The 20,912-nt window shown below is 24.1% G+C and overlaps 3 protein-coding genes across 6 annotated transcripts; 2 read left to right on the top strand and 1 right to left on the bottom strand.

Moving 5' to 3' along the window:
* The first annotated feature begins 131 nt into the window (after window positions 1-131).
* Window positions 132-15,460, top strand: LOC140669608 (uncharacterized). Its single transcript, XM_072899607.1, has 12 exons — window positions 132-729; window positions 1,428-1,667; window positions 5,459-5,621; window positions 7,457-7,570; window positions 8,702-8,890; window positions 9,248-9,483; window positions 10,556-10,684; window positions 11,380-11,628; window positions 12,813-12,975; window positions 13,249-13,362; window positions 13,716-13,910; window positions 14,635-15,460. Exons 1-12 carry the CDS (start codon window positions 628-630, stop codon window positions 14,880-14,882), a joined length of 2,142 nt encoding a protein of 713 aa, XP_072755708.1. The 5' UTR covers window positions 132-627; the 3' UTR covers window positions 14,883-15,460.
* On the bottom strand, window positions 1,665-4,375 carry LOC140669232 (uncharacterized). Its single transcript, XM_072898876.1, has 6 exons — window positions 3,948-4,375; window positions 2,921-3,268; window positions 2,646-2,782; window positions 2,315-2,418; window positions 2,161-2,244; window positions 1,665-1,982 (listed from the first exon to the last, which is right to left on the bottom strand). The coding sequence occupies exons 1-6, from the start codon at window positions 4,358-4,360 to the stop codon at window positions 1,944-1,946; spliced, it is 1,125 nt and encodes a 374-aa protein (XP_072754977.1). The 5' UTR covers window positions 4,361-4,375; the 3' UTR covers window positions 1,665-1,943.
* Window positions 15,461-16,426: 966 nt separating the features above from the next.
* LOC140669354 (queuosine 5'-phosphate N-glycosylase/hydrolase-like) lies at window positions 16,427-20,043 on the top strand. 4 transcript variants are annotated; one of them, XM_072899136.1, is made up of 6 exons: window positions 16,427-16,647; window positions 17,252-17,485; window positions 17,785-17,944; window positions 18,253-18,366; window positions 18,863-18,894; window positions 19,339-20,043. In XM_072899136.1, the coding sequence occupies exons 1-5, from the start codon at window positions 16,528-16,530 to the stop codon at window positions 18,874-18,876; spliced, it is 642 nt and encodes a 213-aa protein (XP_072755237.1). In that variant the 5' UTR covers window positions 16,427-16,527; the 3' UTR covers window positions 18,877-18,894; window positions 19,339-20,043. The 4 variants fall into 4 exon arrangements, with proteins under 4 accessions (XP_072755237.1, XP_072755233.1, XP_072755236.1 ...); XM_072899132.1 differs by having other exon boundaries at window positions 16,429-16,647; window positions 18,706-18,894; window positions 19,339-20,032; XM_072899135.1 differs by having other exon boundaries at window positions 16,430-16,634; window positions 17,376-17,485; window positions 18,706-18,894; window positions 19,339-20,030.
* Window positions 20,044-20,912: the final 869 nt, after the last annotated feature.

The following is a 20,912-nucleotide window of genomic DNA, read 5'->3' as shown; positions in this document are numbered from 1 at the left end:
TTTCATAAACTTTAATTTGATTTAGATAATGAAACAAAATCTACATTATCTAAAGTTTTTTATTTAAAAATCTGATATAAATCTTCGAAATTCCGTTAAAAAAATCTACCGGTAATAATATCATAATGTCTGGTAATAATATTTGAAAATAACGTTTAACTGATTAATCAAGACAAAGAAATTATTGTTTATGTTTATTATGATAAATTCGGTCCGAGTTCTAGAAATCGTAGATATAAAATTTTAGGCTCAAAATTAAGAATAAAATGAAAAATTTATAGAAGATGTAGAAAAAAAGAGAACACATTATTTGCATTATCTCGAGAACATAAAGTATGAAAAAATGTATGGATTTTATTTGCACTTTCTATTAGAGAATTCATATTTTTTTAAACTTAAATACAGTTAGCAGGTGTACATTTTAAAATTAAATTATAGCGCAGAGCGTGGTAACGTTCTCGTGTTGACACGATAATAGAGTTTCAAAATAAATATAAACAGATTTTATATATATATATTTCGCAATCGTAAGAGTGTCGTTGAGGTAATCACAGTTAACAATTTGGAACGACTAATAAAGTATAATTATTAACAGTTAACATAATTATAAACAAAAACGTTAATAATATGAACAATGAAGAAGACTTCATTGATGGTAAACAATACGTTGTTAAGCATGCAAAAGACGTGTCCATATGCTTAGAAGATGTATCAAAAATACAGTGGGAGGTGAGTTTACTTACTTTTTCTTTGAAAAATTTCAGAACAGCTTGTGACATTCCAGTAATTTATTCACAAATATTTTAGATCAAAATTTTGTTTGATTAAATTAGACACGGTTTCGAAAATGGATTTGAATATCATCATGTGGAATATGATCGATTAATGAAATGATAAAAAAGAAGACAAGAAATAGAAATCGCGTACATATTTAATAGATTTTATCTTGTAGGAATGATATTCGCGACAGAGAAAACTAGTAATATAATTAATTAATAAGTAGTAATATAAGTAATTAATAAGTAATTTTTTAAATAAAAGAGAAAATAAAATATTAAAGAATAAGACATTTTTATAAAATTTGAAATTGATTTTCTCAGAAACATAAGACATTACAAAAATAATTTTATTCTACATTTTTAGCTTATCTTTCCACATATAACTGTTACACACACACATTCTCAATAATATTAGTGAAACATCTATCATATATTTCGATATGTATTTAATATTCAAATCTTTACTAGCGCAGATGATTTAAAATTTTTTGAAAAATCTAGCAACTTATTTAATTTAATTTTATTCATCATCAAAAGTAATTAAAAATTTGAAAATATAAATTATTTTAGTTAAAATTTTAATATAAAGTTTTTTGTTTTCTTTGTAAAGAAAATTTCACACATTGATACTGCAATTATAATGTGTAGGTGATGTCTTATTTGAATACTAATATTCAGAATGATCAATTGTCTCAAATATCGAAACATTTTTCACGTTTTACACTTGAGTATCATCCAGATAAGTACGATTCTAAGGCGGCGGATTGGCTATTTGTCTTAAACACCATGAATTTTGCACTTTGGAATCCAAAGGCTACCAAACAATGGACAGTTAATGAACTAACTGGATATCAAGCATTATGTGTTGCTATTAAAAGAGCGATTAGTGTATATACAACAATTATACAATTTTTACACACATTTGTAGATACTATATTATTATATTTAATATATTTTATCATCACATCAATATCGTTACACTCTGGACTATTGTTAATATAATTTAACATATAAGTTAACTTATATGATATAAGTTAAATATAATTTAAACTGTTTATTGGCTTTTATGAAACGGTATTGATATTTGTTTCTTAACAATGTTAATGACGCATATAATATTTCTATAATATTTCTTTGTTGGCATGAATTTCGTTTGTATTACAATTATTTGACATCCTTTAATTTTTTTCTGCCCAATATTTCCTGTTAGTCAAATTTGTGCATGTTATTTTACCTTGTTACGATTTATGCGTGCAATATATTCAATCTTTTGTATTGCATTTTGGCATTTACTATTTGCATTTAACAATTATTTGAAATAATAGTTTTTATTAAAATTTGAAGTGTTGAATAAAACAAATTAAGAATATTAATTTCATACCTTGTGCTTTTTTTGTTTTCTAAATTGTGGCAAAATATTTATCGAATTTTGAGAATTATTTCTTAATTTATTTTCTTTTTTATCCTGCGATATATAATTAGAAAATAATTCAATCGAAATTTACACTTACTTAAAGTATTTTATGTTTTTTTACCTTATTGCTCTTTACATATTTTTTACAGCAAATACGTTCTCTTCCATTTGGTAAATACCTTTTAACGTAGCAATTTGTAAACATCTTTGCATTATCCAAAAGTCCTACGCAAAATTATATTATAAATAATAAAATTAAATTATTATAAGTTTATAATACTGTCTTATTTCATCTTATGGGTTTTTTTGCTAAATGATAATCCGACATTACTATTACATAATTCGCAATATAATATCAATCTCAAAATTTACAATCAATAAATATGTGTAATAAATTATATATTAGTAAATATTAATATAATAATTTTGAAATATTTTTCTCCTATTCTTACTTTGCATTTTTACGGTTTCTTTGTTGATTTTGTCATTATAATTCTGTATAAATTGTTGTCGACGAATATCTATATATTGTAATAATGCTTTCTGCTTTGCAATATCCTTTTCTTGGAAGTACTGTCTTTTTTTCCATCTGTAAAAATTTTGAAAATAGAGCTGTTTTTCTACTAGATTAATTTATTTAAACTAAAATCGTTAAATTAGTTTGTAAATATTTTGACGGATGTTGTTCATATTTTTAATCTAATGTGTCAAAAAAATATATAAACACCTTTCTTCTATAACTTTCTGCTGTTGTTGTTTAACGTTTATAAGTCGTATGTTTTTGGTTTTTTTTCGCCTCTTGTCTTTTTTTTTCCAATCTGCCAAAACATCGATCACTTTACGTCGGGCAATCTCCGCCGCGGTTTTGCATTTTTGTTTGATCTGTTCAGCTCGTTTTTTACGTTTAATATTTAATAGCCTTTGCTCTTCTTGTCTAATGAACTTTAACAGCTGCAATCTTTGTGCTGTTTTACGCGCTCTTTCTTTTTGTTTCTGGATTTTTGATTCTTTTTGTAACAGTCGCTGTTGCACACGTTGCTGTCTACTTTTGGCTAACTTTTCTTTTTCTCTTAATCTGACATTTTCATAAAAAAATTTATCTATAATAAATATGTTTATCCTATAAACTCAAACAAAAATAATATAAAAATATCAATAATTATAAAAAGAAAAAGAACTGACTCATCATATTTTTCGACATATTCTAATACAAATAAAGAATAGAATAGATTCTGAAACTATCAAATATCTTTTTGATGACAGATTTTTTAATTATAATTTAGAATCGATTTTTTAAAATATAGTAGAGAAAAATATAATAAACATACATATAGAGGTAATTTTTATAACTTTATTTTTCGCATTTTATATATATATATATGTATGTATATATATATATATATATATATATATATATATATATATATCTTTCTAATTCTTAAATCAAAATTTTGCTAAATAAATTTTATTTGAAATTAGTTGAAAATTATAGTCTTGTCAATCATTTAGTTCCATGTTTCTTTGCTTCATAAAAAACTCTTCTTTTTCAATGATTTATAACTAAAAAATTATATTTGATATTTACTAAAAATCAATTTTAAATTGAGCAAATCTGTTTTTAAAAGAATACCCGATAATTTTGAAATATCCTCTGGAGAACAAAGGTTTTCTTGGTTGAAAAAAATTTTAATTTTGTAAATTAAGGGATCTTTTCCTTCTTTCTTTTTTAGCTACATAATAATTATGAAATATACCTTTTCGCTTCCTTGCGCGCTTGGTCCTCGGCGAAACGAAGGGCTCTGCTTTCGATGAATAAACAATTTCTTCTTTTCAGTTCCCTTCTGATACGATCAGTGTGTATTTTTCTCAAATATTTTCTATAGGCATTATATTCGCTCAGTGAACATTTCACGTCCATATTGACTGTGATAAGACCGGCTTTCAGTAGACATTTCAAGTTAGCCGGTCTATGGAAAAAATCGTGTAGATACTTATCGTGTAGGGGTTCGTAAGAGAATCCGTATTCATGACAATAAGGATCATTCAGATCGAACTCCAGCCTCGGTCCGTCCATCTCCCATAGATTCTTTCCTACCTTACGTCGTGTGAAATTGTAAGCATCCTTGGGTCCGGGTATCATAGGTATCTTATGTTCTAGAGGCATCATTTTCCATTTCGGTAGACCGAACTCAAGCACGGCGTCCTTCGGCTTCGGAATTGTCTCCGCTAATCGGTCTATGTCTCTATTTAAATAAATAACCCTTAATTCACATGTAAACCTATTACATATACTAAGATTTAAAGGAATACATATATAATATTTCAACCGGTTTATAGAGATCAATAATTTAAATCAATATTTTTTATTTTATACGATTAGATATCTTGTCTTTTATTTATTAAATTTAAAAAAATTCATTTTGCATGAAGGCATAAATTAAAGCAACGTAAATTAACGTAATGTACTAACATAAAGATTATATATTTTGTAACTTATAACTGGAAGTCTAATGAATTAACATACATAGATTTTTATCTGTTTTTTTTTATGTGGCTGAATAATTTTTGGTAATTTTCATATAAAATATTGGATATTGCAAATAAAAAATATTCGATATTTAATTATATAGGTTAATCGGTGAATTACATGTGTGTGCAATACAAAAGATACTTACGTGATTCTTTTAATTCCAATCATTATGCATGCCAATTTTTGATATGAGGTAAAATACGTCATAAATTTAAAACATGTCAGTACTGTCTTTTCACACAATATTACATTTATAATAGTGCCAATTATAACTATTGAATATTACACGTGCATACAAATTTTGTAAATATCTTTCTTCACTTGTTTCATAAGAAAATATTAGAAAAACATCTTGATTACTTTATATCGCATATATATAATTTTTAAATTTTTTATAACATATGCAGGATTTAAGATTAAAATTTCTTAAGTAAATATATTTATAAAAATGCATAAAAAAATTTGATAACTGCATGTGCACATTATAATAAAGAATAATACTTTTTTTAGAAATAAATATTTTAATTATATTGATTAAGAATCGCGAATTAAAATAATTGGCTAATTGTTTTAGTAATGTGTAGTATAGTAGACGATATGGTAAAAATATTTCGTAATGAATTCAGTGTCCATAGTTTTGTTATATATTATCATCATAAGTTTCCCAAACTTATTTAAATGCATCAATATACTTTTTTAGTACAATATTTAATATGACATTAATATTTGTAATAGAACAATATACCAATATGGAATCCAAAATATTATGCATACTTAAAGGAAGATGTGTTGAAAATCATTTTCAAAGGTGACGATAAGAAAACTAGCATTCCACTTATAAATGAAAGACTTAAAATTTTGCATCATGTTGGAAACGTTTTGTTACGCAAATATAAAGGTAAATTACAACAGAATTTAACATGCAAAAAAGGATTTTTTCCATACAGTCTGTTATAATATTTTCTTTTGCTCGTTGTAATATAATTTAATCAGAATTATTCCTTTTCTTTAAACGATAGGAAGAAAGATGCTTTAATAAAATATAATAAATGTATTACAATTTTACAGAGCCAGAGTTGGGTAGTAACTATAATAAAAAGTTAAAAATTAAGTTAAACAATTACAAAGTTAATAACTTTTAATTTAACTTGTTAGTTAATTTTAAATGTATTAATTTTTAACTTAAACTAGTCATTTTTAAATACATTGATGTTAACTTATTAACTTTTTTTATACTAGTTAAAATAATTTATCAATATTAAAGTCGTGTGAAAATGATTAGTCGCAATGTATCAAAAATATATTAAAGCTAATATTTTATTTGTCGGATGTATCGCTTAGATAGAGAATTTTATATGCATAATTAATTTTTAACTTTAATAAGTTAATTTAATTTTTTTAACTTAATTTTTAACTGAGTTACTTCTAATTTAACGTAAATTTAGTTAATTTGTAGACTATTAACTTCAACTTTAATTTTAACTAATTTAACTTAGTTTATAACTTTGAACATCGCAAGTTATTAAGAAAAATTGAGTGTTAATTTACAAAGGACATTGTCACAACTGTCGGGAACTGATTTGAATCTCTTTTAAATATGTGTGAAACACAAAAATCTAAAAAACACGTATTTCTTTATATGTGCGCAATCTCATGTTTAAGGAGTAAAACATCCCTTTGAAAAAAAAAGTTTAACGACTTCAAAAGTACTTTAAAATTATGACAAAAAAATTTTTTTTTTTTTTTCAAAAAACTCCTACCACCCAAATTTTTTTTTACCAAATTAAAGGTTATTTTTTTTAATTTAACCAAATATAATAAAGTTACGTTACGAAAGATTATTTTCGAGAATTAATTATAAACACCTCCGTACGTATGCTATCCCTACTCGTACGTACTGTATGTGTAACTATCGTCGAAACAATAAGATGTAGTATAAACAAATATTATAAAGTAAAATTTTTATGGTTTTCTATATACTTTATAAATTATATATACATATATTTAGATTTTCTTAAAATGTAATATAATTTTTTTAATATCCCCAACTCTTATTATTTATTTGGCATTTAATTTCTTCTATGAATAAAAATTAAATACAATTTTATTCCAAATTCAATCCATTTATAATAACATTATTTTATAAAATTAAATTTTTGAGAAATGAGCGAAAAAATTATGTGTCGCAACGCTTGCGGCTCTTTACATTGCAATTAATTTTTCTAGTATTACAGATCATAAAAAATATTAAGAATTATGATAGTTTTTAATTATTTTTCCTTAAAGTTATTAAAACTTTCGTTTTATTTTATTCATATTTGTATATTATTTTCTTATAATATCTTAAGATTAATCTCAAACTATTTTCTTATGTTTTTACATCTTTTATGTCATACTTTTACACACAACAAGCGTCCAACAATCTTACTTAGAACTTACATTTTACATACGCTCATATAAAATTATTATATTATTATAATATTCTTGTTATATAATATTATTATAATATTTATTAGTTGAAATAAAACGTCGTCCAAAATGTGGCAATTGGAAAATTAATTAATAAATAAATCTCTATGCGGAAAGATAGATATTATTAATAAAAAAATAAACACTTTTTGTTGCAAATTTGATTTATTTTGTAATATGACATTACATATTAGATAAATAGATACACTCAATAAAATAATAATTTAACGGTGACAGAGTAGATAAGACGCTGTTGTGTTGTAGGTACTTTTAGAAAATGTATCGAATTGTGTAAAAATGATCCATCTCAATTGAGGAGGATAATACTGAAAGAATTCGAATCATATCAAGATATACCACTATATGCAGATAAGGAAGGTAATTATTTCTAGATAATGTGTTATATATATATATATATAAAATACATACACACGGTCCCTCAGTGCAAATCTGTACGCACACACACACACACACACACACACACACACACACACACACACACATATATATATATATATATATATATATATATATATATATATATAATACTTTTATATTAAGTATTTTATATAAATTGAAACACAGAGAGTATTGTAAATCTAACGATTGAAGTTATGCTACATTTAGAAGATTTGTATATATAATATTCAATGATTAGTATTTTAATATTTGGTATTCTTGATTATAAGTATTGATGAGAGGTCTGTATTGTATTATAAGACCTGATGTAAAAGTGTGAAATTTGCAAAGTGTAGAGTAAAATTTCAAAAAAATGTATGTTCTTGTGTGAACATAATATAAGAGATTAAATTATATTTCTATATTACAAAGATTAAATTATTTTTCTACAGTATTCATCAGTGAAAAATATTTATTTTCTACTATACTATAGAATAATATACTAGATTATAGAAATATAATTTAATCTATAACACAGCTCCACAAAAAAAAAATGATCGAAAATTTAGTTTAACCAGAGTGGGTCTTCGACAAGGATTTTTGGTCACTGAATTCGAATCTGAAAAATTCTACCATGGCTTAAAATTTTCGTCTATCAATATCTCTGTCCTTCTATGTTGTCGTGCGGTCACCCATAAGAAGGCGCAGTCTATAAGTATAAGTGTATGGTATGACGCGAATAAAAGTTTGAATTTTCAAAAAGGTCATATGACATAAAACAGTAGATACTTAGACGAAAATTTTAAGCCATGGTAGAATTTTTTATTTCAAACATTGAAGTGTGCAAGGTGGATGGCCGTTTTGACAAAGAATGAATCATACATATATAATATATTTAAACCGTTCAACCATTTTACAAAAAAACAGGATGGAGGAAAACGGACTTCAGATTCGAATTTAATGACCAAAAATCCTTGTCGGAGACCCACTCTGGTTGAACTAAATTTTCGATAATTTTTTTTTGTGGAGCTGTGTAATTAATGGATTTAAGTAATATGTACTTTATATTTGTAATTAATACTATAATGTCGTTTTATTGAATAATTTCAGTTAATCTATTGACCAAGCTTGACACATTAGTAAACGATATAGGGTATTGTTTTAGAAACGATAAGTTGAGTTTTAAATTCTCTTCATATATCCAATCTTCAATGTTCGCCGATTATCGCAGTTCTCAAGTTCTCCTTCATTTTGGAATTCTTCGCTATAGTAAAGAACTTATGACTAAATTAGAAAACAGTAAGACTCTTAATGTTACATAATTCTTTAGAAACGATAAATCTTTCATTTTTATTCAAAATCTTTATTTATAAGCTGTGGATTCCATGAATGAAAATTAAACATTTTTTCAATAAATCCAGTTAGAATGCCAATAATAAATACAATTAAATATTGAAATAAAAATTGGATTATACTTTTAATTATTATTATTGTTAAAAGATTTTATACAGCTGCAAGCTATTTTTTTATTCTAATCACTATATTCATATTTTACATACTACATAAAAATTTCCAAATATTCTTTACTTTAATTAACTTTTATAATATATGAAGGATTTGCTGTGTTATAAAGTAAAATATTGCATTTTCTTGCAGACGAGCAGCTGAAGTACGGGAGCAAAGAAGAAGTAGAGATACGTAGTTGCTCGATCGTTGCAATAGAATTACTATCTAAAAAAATAAAAGAGATTGACAATTTATCGAAGAAAGTTAGTCCCAAAGAAGATATTAATTATTTTACTGTAATCGATAATTTCTTGTGGGATTTTCGACACGTACACGATCAGCTATTGATGGAGACACAACCACTTCCAAATATTAAATGTGTGTACTACTAGAACTCCTTTGTCGTGATTTCATTGATCACGAAAGTAAATTTCTTTTATTGTAATAATGTATTGTTTTAGAACAATTGTCTTTTTTATCATAAACACAATTTTTTTACTACTACTAAAAAAATGACATAATTGATTCTAAATTTTATCAATTGAGAAATGGATTTTTTAATACATAAATGATTTCTTTTAACATTCTAATAAAATAAAATTATAAACATATAGTGGCGTGCAAAAGTATATAAGTTTTGAGCCAAACTTATACACTTTTGCACGCCACTATATGTTATATACAAAATTATATAAGCTTACAAACTTTTAATAATTTTAAATTTTTTTTTCTACAATATTTTATTATAAACAGCGTAAAAGTATGATTTGAAAATGACAAAAAAATGTTAAACTTAATACTTTGTTGTCTTTGGAGGCAACCATTGCAGCACAACAACGAGGCATCAATGTAATTAAATTTTGCATGCCATTGTAGATATTTCATCAAAATATAATAAAACAACAAAAAAATATACAATTTTATATTTTCGAAATTAATGTACATATTTACTTTATAATTATAACATATTACTTTATAATAGAGAAAGATAGAGATGTGACCAAGCATACATTTAGAATAATTATTTGTATTTATTACGTATAATAGAGTGAATGTTGCATTTGTTGTAGAACTCTATTGTTTTCTTGTGTAATATTAAAAATTATTTTTAATTATTTTTTTATTTTTATTATCTATCCATACTTTCCTGTAACATTCCCATTTTCTGACAATTTAGATTGCAAAATTCGTATATAACACAAAACAAATTCTTTTTTAAATTTATTTATTTCATTATATACAATATAATTTTTTAACGCAGATTTGAATCATATGTGGGACACAAAAATACGAATAATATTTACGAAACATGTTTTGTACAGGAACAAATATTTGTGTTTATGTCTTTCTTAAATAATATATGTCGGATTTGTTTACTTTAACTAACCAGGCAATCTGAATAAGGTGACTAAAAGTTAGTCAGACAGTTAAAAGTTTGAAATAGTCTACGAAATATAACACAACACCATGGCTGAAGATAATAGCAGTAACTATGATGAGGTGGAGTTTTTGGCGGCTAAATTTATTGCTGAAAAAGCAAAAGATATATACATCAATGAAGAAGGCATCAAAAAATTGGCGCAGGAGGTGGGCATTTCCTTTTAACTTTTATTTAAAAACTTCAAAACATTTCAAGATACATCCGGCGGTTTGTTCGCAAATGTAGAATGGAAAAGAAAGAAATTAAAAATTTAATTAATTATATTAGGCGTGCAATTTTTTATACGTAATTAAACTTCTTTTCGTGATCTTATTTCGAGAAAATAAAACGTAGTTATAAGGAAAGGGATGTATTTAGAAAATTTTACTTTGTTAAGTTTTTTAAAAATAAAAAATGAAACTTTAATAATTATATAATTATATAAAACTTAAATATTAAATAAAGAATTATATCAAACAAAAATAATTAAATTTTCAAGTTTCCAAATTAATTTGCCGATAAATATGTATTACACTTATATAAACATTTTTATCTTAGATTTTTTACTTATTTTTTCGTCTGCAGTTTATTTATACATAATCAATTGCATGATATATTTTGCGTAAATATGTGTAGCACATAAAATCTTTTTGTGTTATTTGCGATTTAAAACACAAGTATTGAGAAGATAATTGGGAAATTATTTTGTTTTATTGCAGTCCAAAAAAGTTATTTTGCGTTATTTCGCTAACGTGAGCACTATGCAATATTTGAAAATTATTGTGAATATAACTAATTTATTTTTTTTTTAACTTTACAAAGAAAATACTTCTAAAATAGATATTTTGGTTAATTCACATAGGTGATCAGATTTTTAGAACAAACAGAAAATGACGCACGTCTATCAAATAAGGTTAATATGTTTACAATCAAATTTTTCCGAAGATATGATTATTATCTACCTCCTACTTATATCTATGCGATAGATTGGCTATTTGTGTTACATACATTAAATTTTTCTCTCTGGAATCCTAAGGATACTAAGCAATGGACAGTTAATAGGGTACAAGGATTTTCTGGATTATGTTCTGCTATGAGAAGGATTAGCGATGTGAGTACAAATGCTCATTCATTTTTAAGAGAAATTAGCAAACAAGTTAGAAACTGTGATATCGACGAAAGCTTTATCAATAAAAAACAAAAAATTTAATATGTTAATAGCAATATTAAAAGAGGTTTAGTAATATTTTGTAAAAACAAATAAAAAGTTAATATAATAAAAAATCAAATTAAATTATATTAGCAGTACACTAGAGAGTAATGATAAATACGCTAATATAATAGTATTGGTGATTTCTTTTAGTTTTTTTGCATATTTTATTATAAATATTTGAGTAAGTAAGTCAATTTATGCACGGAGAAAATTTTATATTAAAAATTACTATAGTATGTAGTAACTATAGATCATTAGGAACATTCCAAGTTAAAATACTATGTAAAACTATAAAAATTGACGTAATTGACGTAATTTTTACATAAATCACGTCAGTTTTTACAGTTCTACATAGCATTTTAACTTGGAATGTTCCTAATGATTCACAATTACTACATACCATAGTAATCTTTAATATAAAAGTTTCTCCGTATGCTTTATATAGAAGTAAATATTTATACAGTTTGCTAAATTTTATTTATAATGTTCATCAATTGATGTATATAGCAAATTATTTACATCGTAAATTTTTGAAAACATATTTTTCTATATTATTTGAGAACAGGATAACATGGTTAATGTACATAATTATGCATGAAGAATTCACAATTGTTGAAATATGACGCATTTATGCAATTTATTTTTAATTTTGTCTACTTACGTTTGGTAAAATAAAATATGAAAATTTGTTTATAAAATAAAATATGAAAAGTATACTTTATTTTATATTGCTAATCGTACATGACTAATATGTGTAAATATTGCGAACACACGATAGAATATAAAACACAGAAACAGATATTCCTATTTATTTGCGCCTTTGAAATTAAATAATTTTTATTTAAAATTTGTTAATATAAATATAGGTAATATAATATAATATTTGTTAATATAATATTACATTTGTTAATATAATATAATACATCAAGTCCAGAAATAAAAGTTATTTAGAATGTATAAATTAAATGAGAAACTTTAGATGTATATATGGCACTATTTTCGAAATTTGTTTTAACATGTCTATGTTTTAACATATCCTTTTGATATTAATCTTTTAACATAATGCATAATGTTTGCAATAGAAAAGAATGCGTATATGGGATCCTAAATGTTACACAAAAATGACGAAATCTGAGTTCGAACACATGTTTCAAGGTGACGATAGTGAAACTCCTATTCCGCTTATAGACGAAAGACTTAGGATTTTACGTGAGGTTGGACAAGTTTTGTTGAACAAGTACAAAGGTATAAATTATGACAATGAACTTTTTTATTATTAATTTTTATAAAATACATTGAATTAAAAAATATTTATTTTACAACATTTTTTTAGTCGATACAAAATAATTCCCTCGAAATCAATCGACTTTTTTCTATTTCTTAGAAAGAGACAAAAAGAATGCTTTCTACGAAATATGATTTAATATTAAATATATCATAGTTAATATTGAAAAATTCATTAAAAAGATATATACACGTAATTATTATTAAAATAATAAATTTTTTATATTGTTATAGGTACTTTTGTAGAATGTATAAAATCATCTGGAAAAGACGCAAATAATTTGGTGAAATTACTTGTGAATGAATTCGAGTCGTATCGAGATGAATCATTATACGAAGGCTTAACGGGTAATTATAGTTAATGGTATTATAGAAGCATTTGAGAATCTCACGCGCGCACAAGGCGTGCGATATCATTAAATAATAAAAAAAAATTAGTAAAAATAATATATTAATAAAATTAATTTTTTAAATAATAAATAAATTTATAAGTTGATGTATATTTTGTACTATTTCTATTTATTATAATATTTACTATTATTATATAAACGTATTTAAACACATTACTAAATGTTATACAATTATAATTTTAATGTTTATAATTAAACAATAATACTAGTTTGATTAATTTTTTAGCGTGCTTTGTATGCTTCTTATTACTAGTTTACTAGTATACATTTCTTTATTAAATTATCTTTCAGTTTGTTTTTACAATAAAGCTAGAGCACTAGTAAGCGATGTATGGTCTTATTATAAGAATAATAAACTTGAATTTAAACTAGATACAAAAAACAGAATGTCTACGATGTTTATAAATTATTGTGCTCCTCAAGTTCTTCTTCATTTCAATGTTCTCCGTTATAGTGATAGACTTGTGGACATATTCGAAAATAACAGTAAGATGCTTAAATTAAATTATTTTTTACAATTACTTGACAAATCTTTTAATTTTTAAAATATTCTTTAACTCTCGAAACTTATACTTGTGTATTGTATGATAAATAAAAATAATGTTTTTTTCTTCATGATGTGCGATACCATAATGAATACAGTAATGAACTTCTTTATTCTAAATTATTTATTACTTTCTTCGCAAAAATGATTTGTATTGCTATACATATTTACTCAACATTGAAGATTTGCAATGTCTATCTTGAAAGTAACTATATCGCAGGGGATATTTTTTATTTAAGTAATTTGATCGATCTGAAGCGCAAACTTATCTTGCAAAAATCTTTACAGTTTTGTAAATCTTATTGATTTTTGTTTAGACGATAACCGATTTAAAGCGATATTTTATGAAATCAATTACATTGGTTTTATGAAGTTAAATATATTAATTTTTGTTACCAGATATATATATAAGACCTAAAATTTGCTCGCTCGAAAGCAAGACGTTACTCGATCTTATTATTTAAGTAGCTTAAAAGCTGACTTAAATAAAACTATGAGACCTTGTTTTATAACGTCTTTCAAATTTATCACTCTTTTAATAATGTATTTTACATACTGCATAAAAGTTTGAATTTAAAAAACGTTTTTAGTCCTATTTTTCTTTTGTTATAATTAGTTTGCTATATTGTTAGAATCATTTCAAAACTCATTGTATTTTTTTGATAGATGAACCACTTGAGCATGGAAGCAGGGAAGAACTTGAGATACGCGGTTGTTCACTTTTTGCTTTTATAAAAGTATGCGAAGAAGTGCAAGAGATAAGTAAAGGTAACATAAATGAAGTACCTGTTCAATCTACAGAAGAGTTTAATGTGTCGATGCTGGTCGATAATTTTTTGTTTAAATATATAACTGACAAAGAACAATGTATACAACAAGAACCATTCCATTATATTAGAACAATACACTATTAAAATATTATATATTATTATTACTTATATTATTATTACTTATATTATTAATCTTAAAATGGCTTTACATATAAAATATAACAAGTATTTTTGTAATAATATGTTATTACAAAGTATAACATGCTTTTCATTAATGTAATATTTCGTCTTAAAAATTACTAAGAAGAAATATAAATTATAATTTAGAAATTATACGGTATAAACAATTCTTGATTTTATTCAGAATTTATTTTATTTAATTTTTATTTTATCTAATTGAAATAAATTTTTAATACAAAAATTATTTGCTTCCAATACTTTAATACAAATAGAATTGTATTGTAAATATTGGTACTTGAAAAATAATAATAAACATTATATATTCCGACATATATGCAAAACTGAAAAAATCGAGGAAATATATGCAAATTTAGAGTATGTATGTACATTAGAATTTGAAGGAAGATGTGTTGATTCTTTAATTAATTATCTTTATTTTGACTACCTTTGAAGATGAATATCGAATTGCAATGTTTTCGCAAATTTTTTGTGATTTTTTTTATATGATTGATTATTTTTTATTAAAAGATATTTTATTTTTATTTTGTCATTATTTTTTTATATTATTCTCATTTCAAAAAACCAAATTTTTTAATTTAAATTTGTAATAAAAAATATTTGGTGTCTAATAGTTTATTTATTGAATTAATAGATGTATTTATCTCATTTTTTTTAATGATTCAAAACTTTTGTTCTTAAATTATATTATCTCCTGCATTTGTTGCAGGAGTAACTTTTTTGATTTTTTTAAGAACAATGTAATATTAGTTATTATTGAATATAATAACTAATATTATAAAAGTTGCTTCAATTAAACAAAAAAAAGATAGAGACGCCGAATTAATATACAGCTTTTTTTTAATTATTATTTTTTTAAATAATGTATACAATATATTTTAGCACATGTGACATAAATCTGGTAGGAAATCAGAGTAATCTGGAGTATTATTTCGAAGATTTTAACCAAAAATTAATTTCTAGAATTGCAATAAATGTCTTTTGAAATTTTTATTTCAGAATAAGAATCTATACCATTTTAGATATATGATAAGAAACAAAACAAAAATGTGACCAAGTGTAATTAGGAGACAGAAATTATTTGCATATTGTGAATGACAAACAGGAAAAGCTATATTTTATTCAGCTGCATTATCTAAAATATTTATTTTTGCCGCTTTTTTTTACAAATACCAAACGCATCTCCATTTTATTTCAAGTACAAAAATGTATATATTTATAGCGCAGTTGAAAGAAGAAAAAAATAAAAAAGTCTGTTCTTTATAAAAGATATATTATCTAACATGAAATTATTATATTTCCGAGCGTTTGATATAAAAGAATATAGATAAAAATTGAAGTAATATAATTGGAAAAGAATATAATGGCACAAACGATAAACGTAGATTTGAATCATATGTAACACTCAATAATTCGAATAATATATGATACTAATGTGTATTTTTGTATACAAACAAACAAATGCTTATGTTTATGTCTTCATAATATGTGTCCGATTTGTTTTTTTTTAAGAAACGTGGCAATCTCAGTATGGTGATTACGATAAAAATTAGTTACACGGTTCAGTTTAAATAATCTGCGAAATAACGTCATGGCTGAAGGTAATAGCTATGACTGTGATATGGTGGAGTCATTGGCGGCCAAATTTATTGCTGAAAAGGCACAAGATGTACATATTAATGAAGAAAACATCAAAAAGTTAGCATCAACCGTATGTTTTTTTTAACATCTTTCTTAAAAACTGAAATATTTCGCGACATATTTACGGTTTACTCGGAAATGTAAAACGGAAAGAATTTAATTGATTAAATAAATCGCGCTTTCAACGTAATTAAATTTTATTTAAATATTTAATAAAATTTATTTTGTATAAAATTTTCAAGGATAAGAAAATGAAGTTATTATAAATGAAAAATTATATTGAGCGAAGAAAAAATATGAATTTTCAAGTTTCTACACACACATATATATAAATTAATTTGTCGTTAAGTATATAACATTTTTAAAAACATTCCTATCCTAAGTTTTTTACTTATTTTTTGACATTATTTATTTATATAGTTTTTAAGTTCATTTATATAATTAGTTGCATGATATTTGCGTAGATATACATATAGTATTCAGAGATTCTTTCGTATAATCAGTGATTCAAAACACAAGTATTGTGAAAGTATCTGAGAAGTTATTATCGTTTTACTGTTGCGAGCACTGGCGATACTTGAGAGTTATTGTTGTATTAATAGGATTGATTTCTTTCTTTTCTAGAATTTTACAAAGAAAATATTTTTGAAATAGATATTTTGATTAATTCACAGATAATGGAATTTTTCTTAGATACTTTCGAAAATAAGTTACCAACAATTTCAACTCATTTCTTGCAAAAATTTGACACTTATTCCTTTATTAATGATCGTAATGTGGCGGATTGGCTTTTTGTAGTACATACATTAAATTTTTCTCTCTGGAATCCAAACAATACCAAGCAATGGAGAGTTAATGGCGCACAGGGATTCTTCGGATTATGTGCTGCTATGAAAAAGATTAGCGAGGTGAGTGCAATGCTTATTTATTTTTGAATGACATAACTATTGTAATCACTAAGATTATTACATTAGTGCATCATTCTCATTACTCTCTAATGTACTGCTAATATAATTTAATATGAATTTTTATTATATTAACTTTTTATTTGTTTTTACAAAATATTACTGAACCTCTTTTAATATTGCTATTAACATATTAAATTTTTTTTCCTTTGTTGACAAAGCTTTCGTCGGTATCACAGTTTTTAACTTATTGTTTGTTTATGCTAACTTTATGTAACTTTTTTATATGATATTTGCAATAGAAAGGAATGCGTACGTGGGATCCTAGATGTTATTCTAAAATGATGCAATGTGAGTTTGAACATATATTTCGAGGTGACGATGAAACTCCCATTCCACTTATACATGAAAGATGTAGGATTTTACATGAGGTTGGAGAAGTTTTGTTGAACAAGTATAAAGGTATAAACTATGATAATAAACTTGTAACACATAAAAATAAAAAGTATTTATTTTACAGCATTTTTTAATCGATACAGAATAATTCGTTCAAAATCAATTAACTTTTTTCTGTCTTTTAGGAAGAAAAAAAGAATATTTTCTATGAAATGTAATTTAATATTAGATATATCAGTTTACATTCACAAATTTATAAAAAAAGATATATGCATATAATATATAAAATATATATAATATACATAAATATATACAAACATATATAAAAAAGATATATGCATTATTAAAATAATATATTATCGATATTGTTATAGGTACTTTTGTAGAATGTATAAAAGCATCTGATAACGATGCAGATAATTTGGTGAAATTAATTGTCAATGAATTCGAGTCGTATCGAGATGAAGCAGTATACGAAGGCTTAACGGGTAATTATAGTTAATGGTATTACAGAAGCATTTGAGAATCTCACGCATAAAGCGGGCGATATCATCAAATAATAAAAAAATATTAAAAATAATATATTAATAAATTTAGTTTTTTAAATAATAAGTAAATTTAGAAGTTGATGTATATTTTGAACTATTTCCATTTATTATAATATCTATGATAAACGTATTTAAATATATTAATAAATATTATAGAATTACAATTGTAATGTTTGTTTTATAATTAAGTAGTAATACTAGTTTAAATCATTTTTTAGCATGTTTTGCATATTATTTTATTATTAATATTATATATTTTTTAATTAAAATATCTTTCAGTTCGTTTTCATAGTAAAGCTAAAGCACTAGTGAGTGATATATGGGCTTATTATAAGGATAATGACTTATTATTTAAACTAAACACAAAAAATATGATGCCTATAATGTTTATACATTATCCCCAACTTTTCTTTTATTCTTTTGTTCTTTCCTATAGTGACAGGCTTATGACCAGACTTGAAGATATTAGTAAGATGCTTAACATTAAATTATTTTTTATTATTAGCAAATCTTTTAATTTTCTAAATATTCTTTAATTCTAAGAACATATACTTGTATTATATGATGAATAGATATGTTCTTTTATCAGATGTGTAAAAAATGTATTTTGTCAAATGAGACTTAAAATTTGTTTACTCACAAATTAGAAAGACATTTCATGATTTTGCACGATTTATCACGATAAATAAGTTAAAAGCTGATTTCTATCTATGAGACGTTAAAACATTGCTATAAAGCTTTATAACTTTATAATATTTTTCAAATTTATCATTGTTTTAATTATGATATTTTACATATTATATAAAAGTGCATCTAAAAAACATTTTTTGTTTTGATTAATTTTATTTCCGTTATGATTAGTTTATTATATTTTTAGAGAATTATATCAAAACCTACTGCATTTTTTTGTAGATAAACCGCTTGAATATGGAAGCAGGGAAGAACTTGAGATACACGGTTGTTCACTTTTTGCTTTAACAAAACTATGCAAAGAAGTGCTAAAGAAAAGCAAAGATGTAGCATCTGTTGTAAATACCGAGGAATTCAACGCCTTGATTTTGGTCGATAATTATTTTACCCTAAATTTAAGTTTCACTTTGTCAACAAAATTATAGAGTAAAAACCATTTCATTATATTAGAATGGTGCATTATTAGATCACTATATTATATCATCGTTAATTTGAGAGTTGCTGTTTAAAATATAACAAGTGTTTTTGTAACAATATGCCATGACAAAGTACAACATACTCTTCATTAATACAATTCAATATTTCATCTTAATTATTAAAAAAATATAAATATTATTATTGTTTAATTATAGTATAAGGCAGTTGCTTCTGATTTTATCGGTTGATATAGATTTTTTTATACAAAAATATTTTGCATTTTGACAAATAGGTATTTGTATCAAATTTTAATAAATTAGAGTAATATTGAGTATAATAATATTAATATGTAAAATTATAATGTAGATTATTCTAATATATGCAAAAAATTTTTAAAAAATTTAATACACACATGTATATTAGAATTTGATGGAAAATGTATTTATTTTTCAATTAATTATCTTTTGAATGCTTGTAATGACGAATATAAAAAATGTCATATTTTTATAGATTTTTCTCTGATTTTTTTTTTGGTTTTTGTATAATCGATTATTTTTTATTACAAGTTTTTTTATTTTTATTTTACTTGTCAATTTTTATATATCACATCCATTCCTACAAATTCTTATTTAATTTAAATAAGTAACAAAGAGATATTCTTTGTCTGTGTAATATTTATTTATTGAAATATAATAGATGTATTTTTTTTATTTTTTTAATGACACAAAATTTTTATAAAATTTTAAATTACATTATCTCTTACTTGCAATTATTAATGCACAGAGTTAACTCTTTTGATTTTTTAAAAATACAGTTTAATATATACAATCTTTCTGACTTTAATAATGTGTATGTATATATGTATATATTTATTTATTTTGCAACTTTATTCTCATTTTAAAAATTTTTAATTATTATTTTTTTAAGTTTATATTTTTTTCTAATAACACATAAACATATTATGCATGTAGACTAACAAAGAAAGGTATAAAAGCAGTGTTTTCCTTCGATTTTAATGCGCTTTAAATATATTATAGTCTGGGTCAAAATAGGAGACACGTATTTTTTATACGTGCCGATATGACTATTAAGGGGGTGAAACACCCTCTCGAGAAAAATCGGTTTTTATATATTTCTGAGCAAATGCTGTCGAAACGGTAAGAGACATAAAAAAAAGTTTCTAATAAAGGTTTTATGGTTTTTAATGTATTTTAAAACTGCATAATCAAATTTTTTGGAAATATCATATTTTTCGAAATCCCCCTGCTCCTTTCATTTCTTGAAAAATACGTTTCTCCTATTTTGATCTAGACTATACACATGTTTAAAGCGCATTAAAATCAGAGGGGGACACTTTCATACCTTTCTTTGTAAGTAAT

Source organism: Anoplolepis gracilipes, chromosome 9 (genome assembly GCF_047496725.1).
Source record: "Anoplolepis gracilipes chromosome 9, ASM4749672v1, whole genome shotgun sequence".
In the NCBI taxonomy this organism is placed as follows: Eukaryota; Metazoa; Arthropoda; class Insecta; order Hymenoptera; family Formicidae; genus Anoplolepis; species Anoplolepis gracilipes.
The sequence above is the reverse complement of the archived record's forward strand: the minus strand, read 5'-3'. Positions and strand labels throughout refer to the sequence as shown.

Excerpts from the sequence above, each read along its gene's own strand:
- LOC140669354 (XM_072899132.1), top strand. The coding sequence starts at position 16,528 with ATGGCTGAAGGTAATAGCTATGACTGTGATATGGTGGAGTCATTGGCG. Across the intron at positions 17,486-17,784 it reads CTATGAAAAAGATTAGCGAG|AAAGGAATGCGTACGTGGGA; the intron begins GTGAGTGCAATG and ends TATTTGCAATAG. Across the intron at positions 18,367-18,705 it reads AGTATACGAAGGCTTAACGG|TTCGTTTTCATAGTAAAGCT; the intron begins GTAATTATAGTT and ends AATATCTTTCAG.
- LOC140669232 (XM_072898876.1), bottom strand. The coding sequence starts at position 4,360 with ATGATGCCTCTAGAACATAAGATACCTATGATACCCGGACCCAAGGAT. Across the intron at positions 2,419-2,645 it reads AGAAACCGTAAAAATGCAAA|GACTTTTGGATAATGCAAAG; the intron begins GTAAGAATAGGA and ends AATTTTGCGTAG. Across the intron at positions 1,983-2,160 it reads GAAAACAAAAAAAGCACAAG|GAAATATTGGGCAGAAAAAA; the intron begins GTATGAAATTAA and ends TTTGACTAACAG.
- LOC140669608 (XM_072899607.1), top strand. The coding sequence starts at position 628 with ATGAACAATGAAGAAGACTTCATTGATGGTAAACAATACGTTGTTAAG. Across the intron at positions 10,685-11,379 it reads TCAAAAAATTGGCGCAGGAG|GTGATCAGATTTTTAGAACA; the intron begins GTGGGCATTTCC and ends TAATTCACATAG. Across the intron at positions 12,976-13,248 it reads TTTGTTGAACAAGTACAAAG|GTACTTTTGTAGAATGTATA; the intron begins GTATAAATTATG and ends ATATTGTTATAG.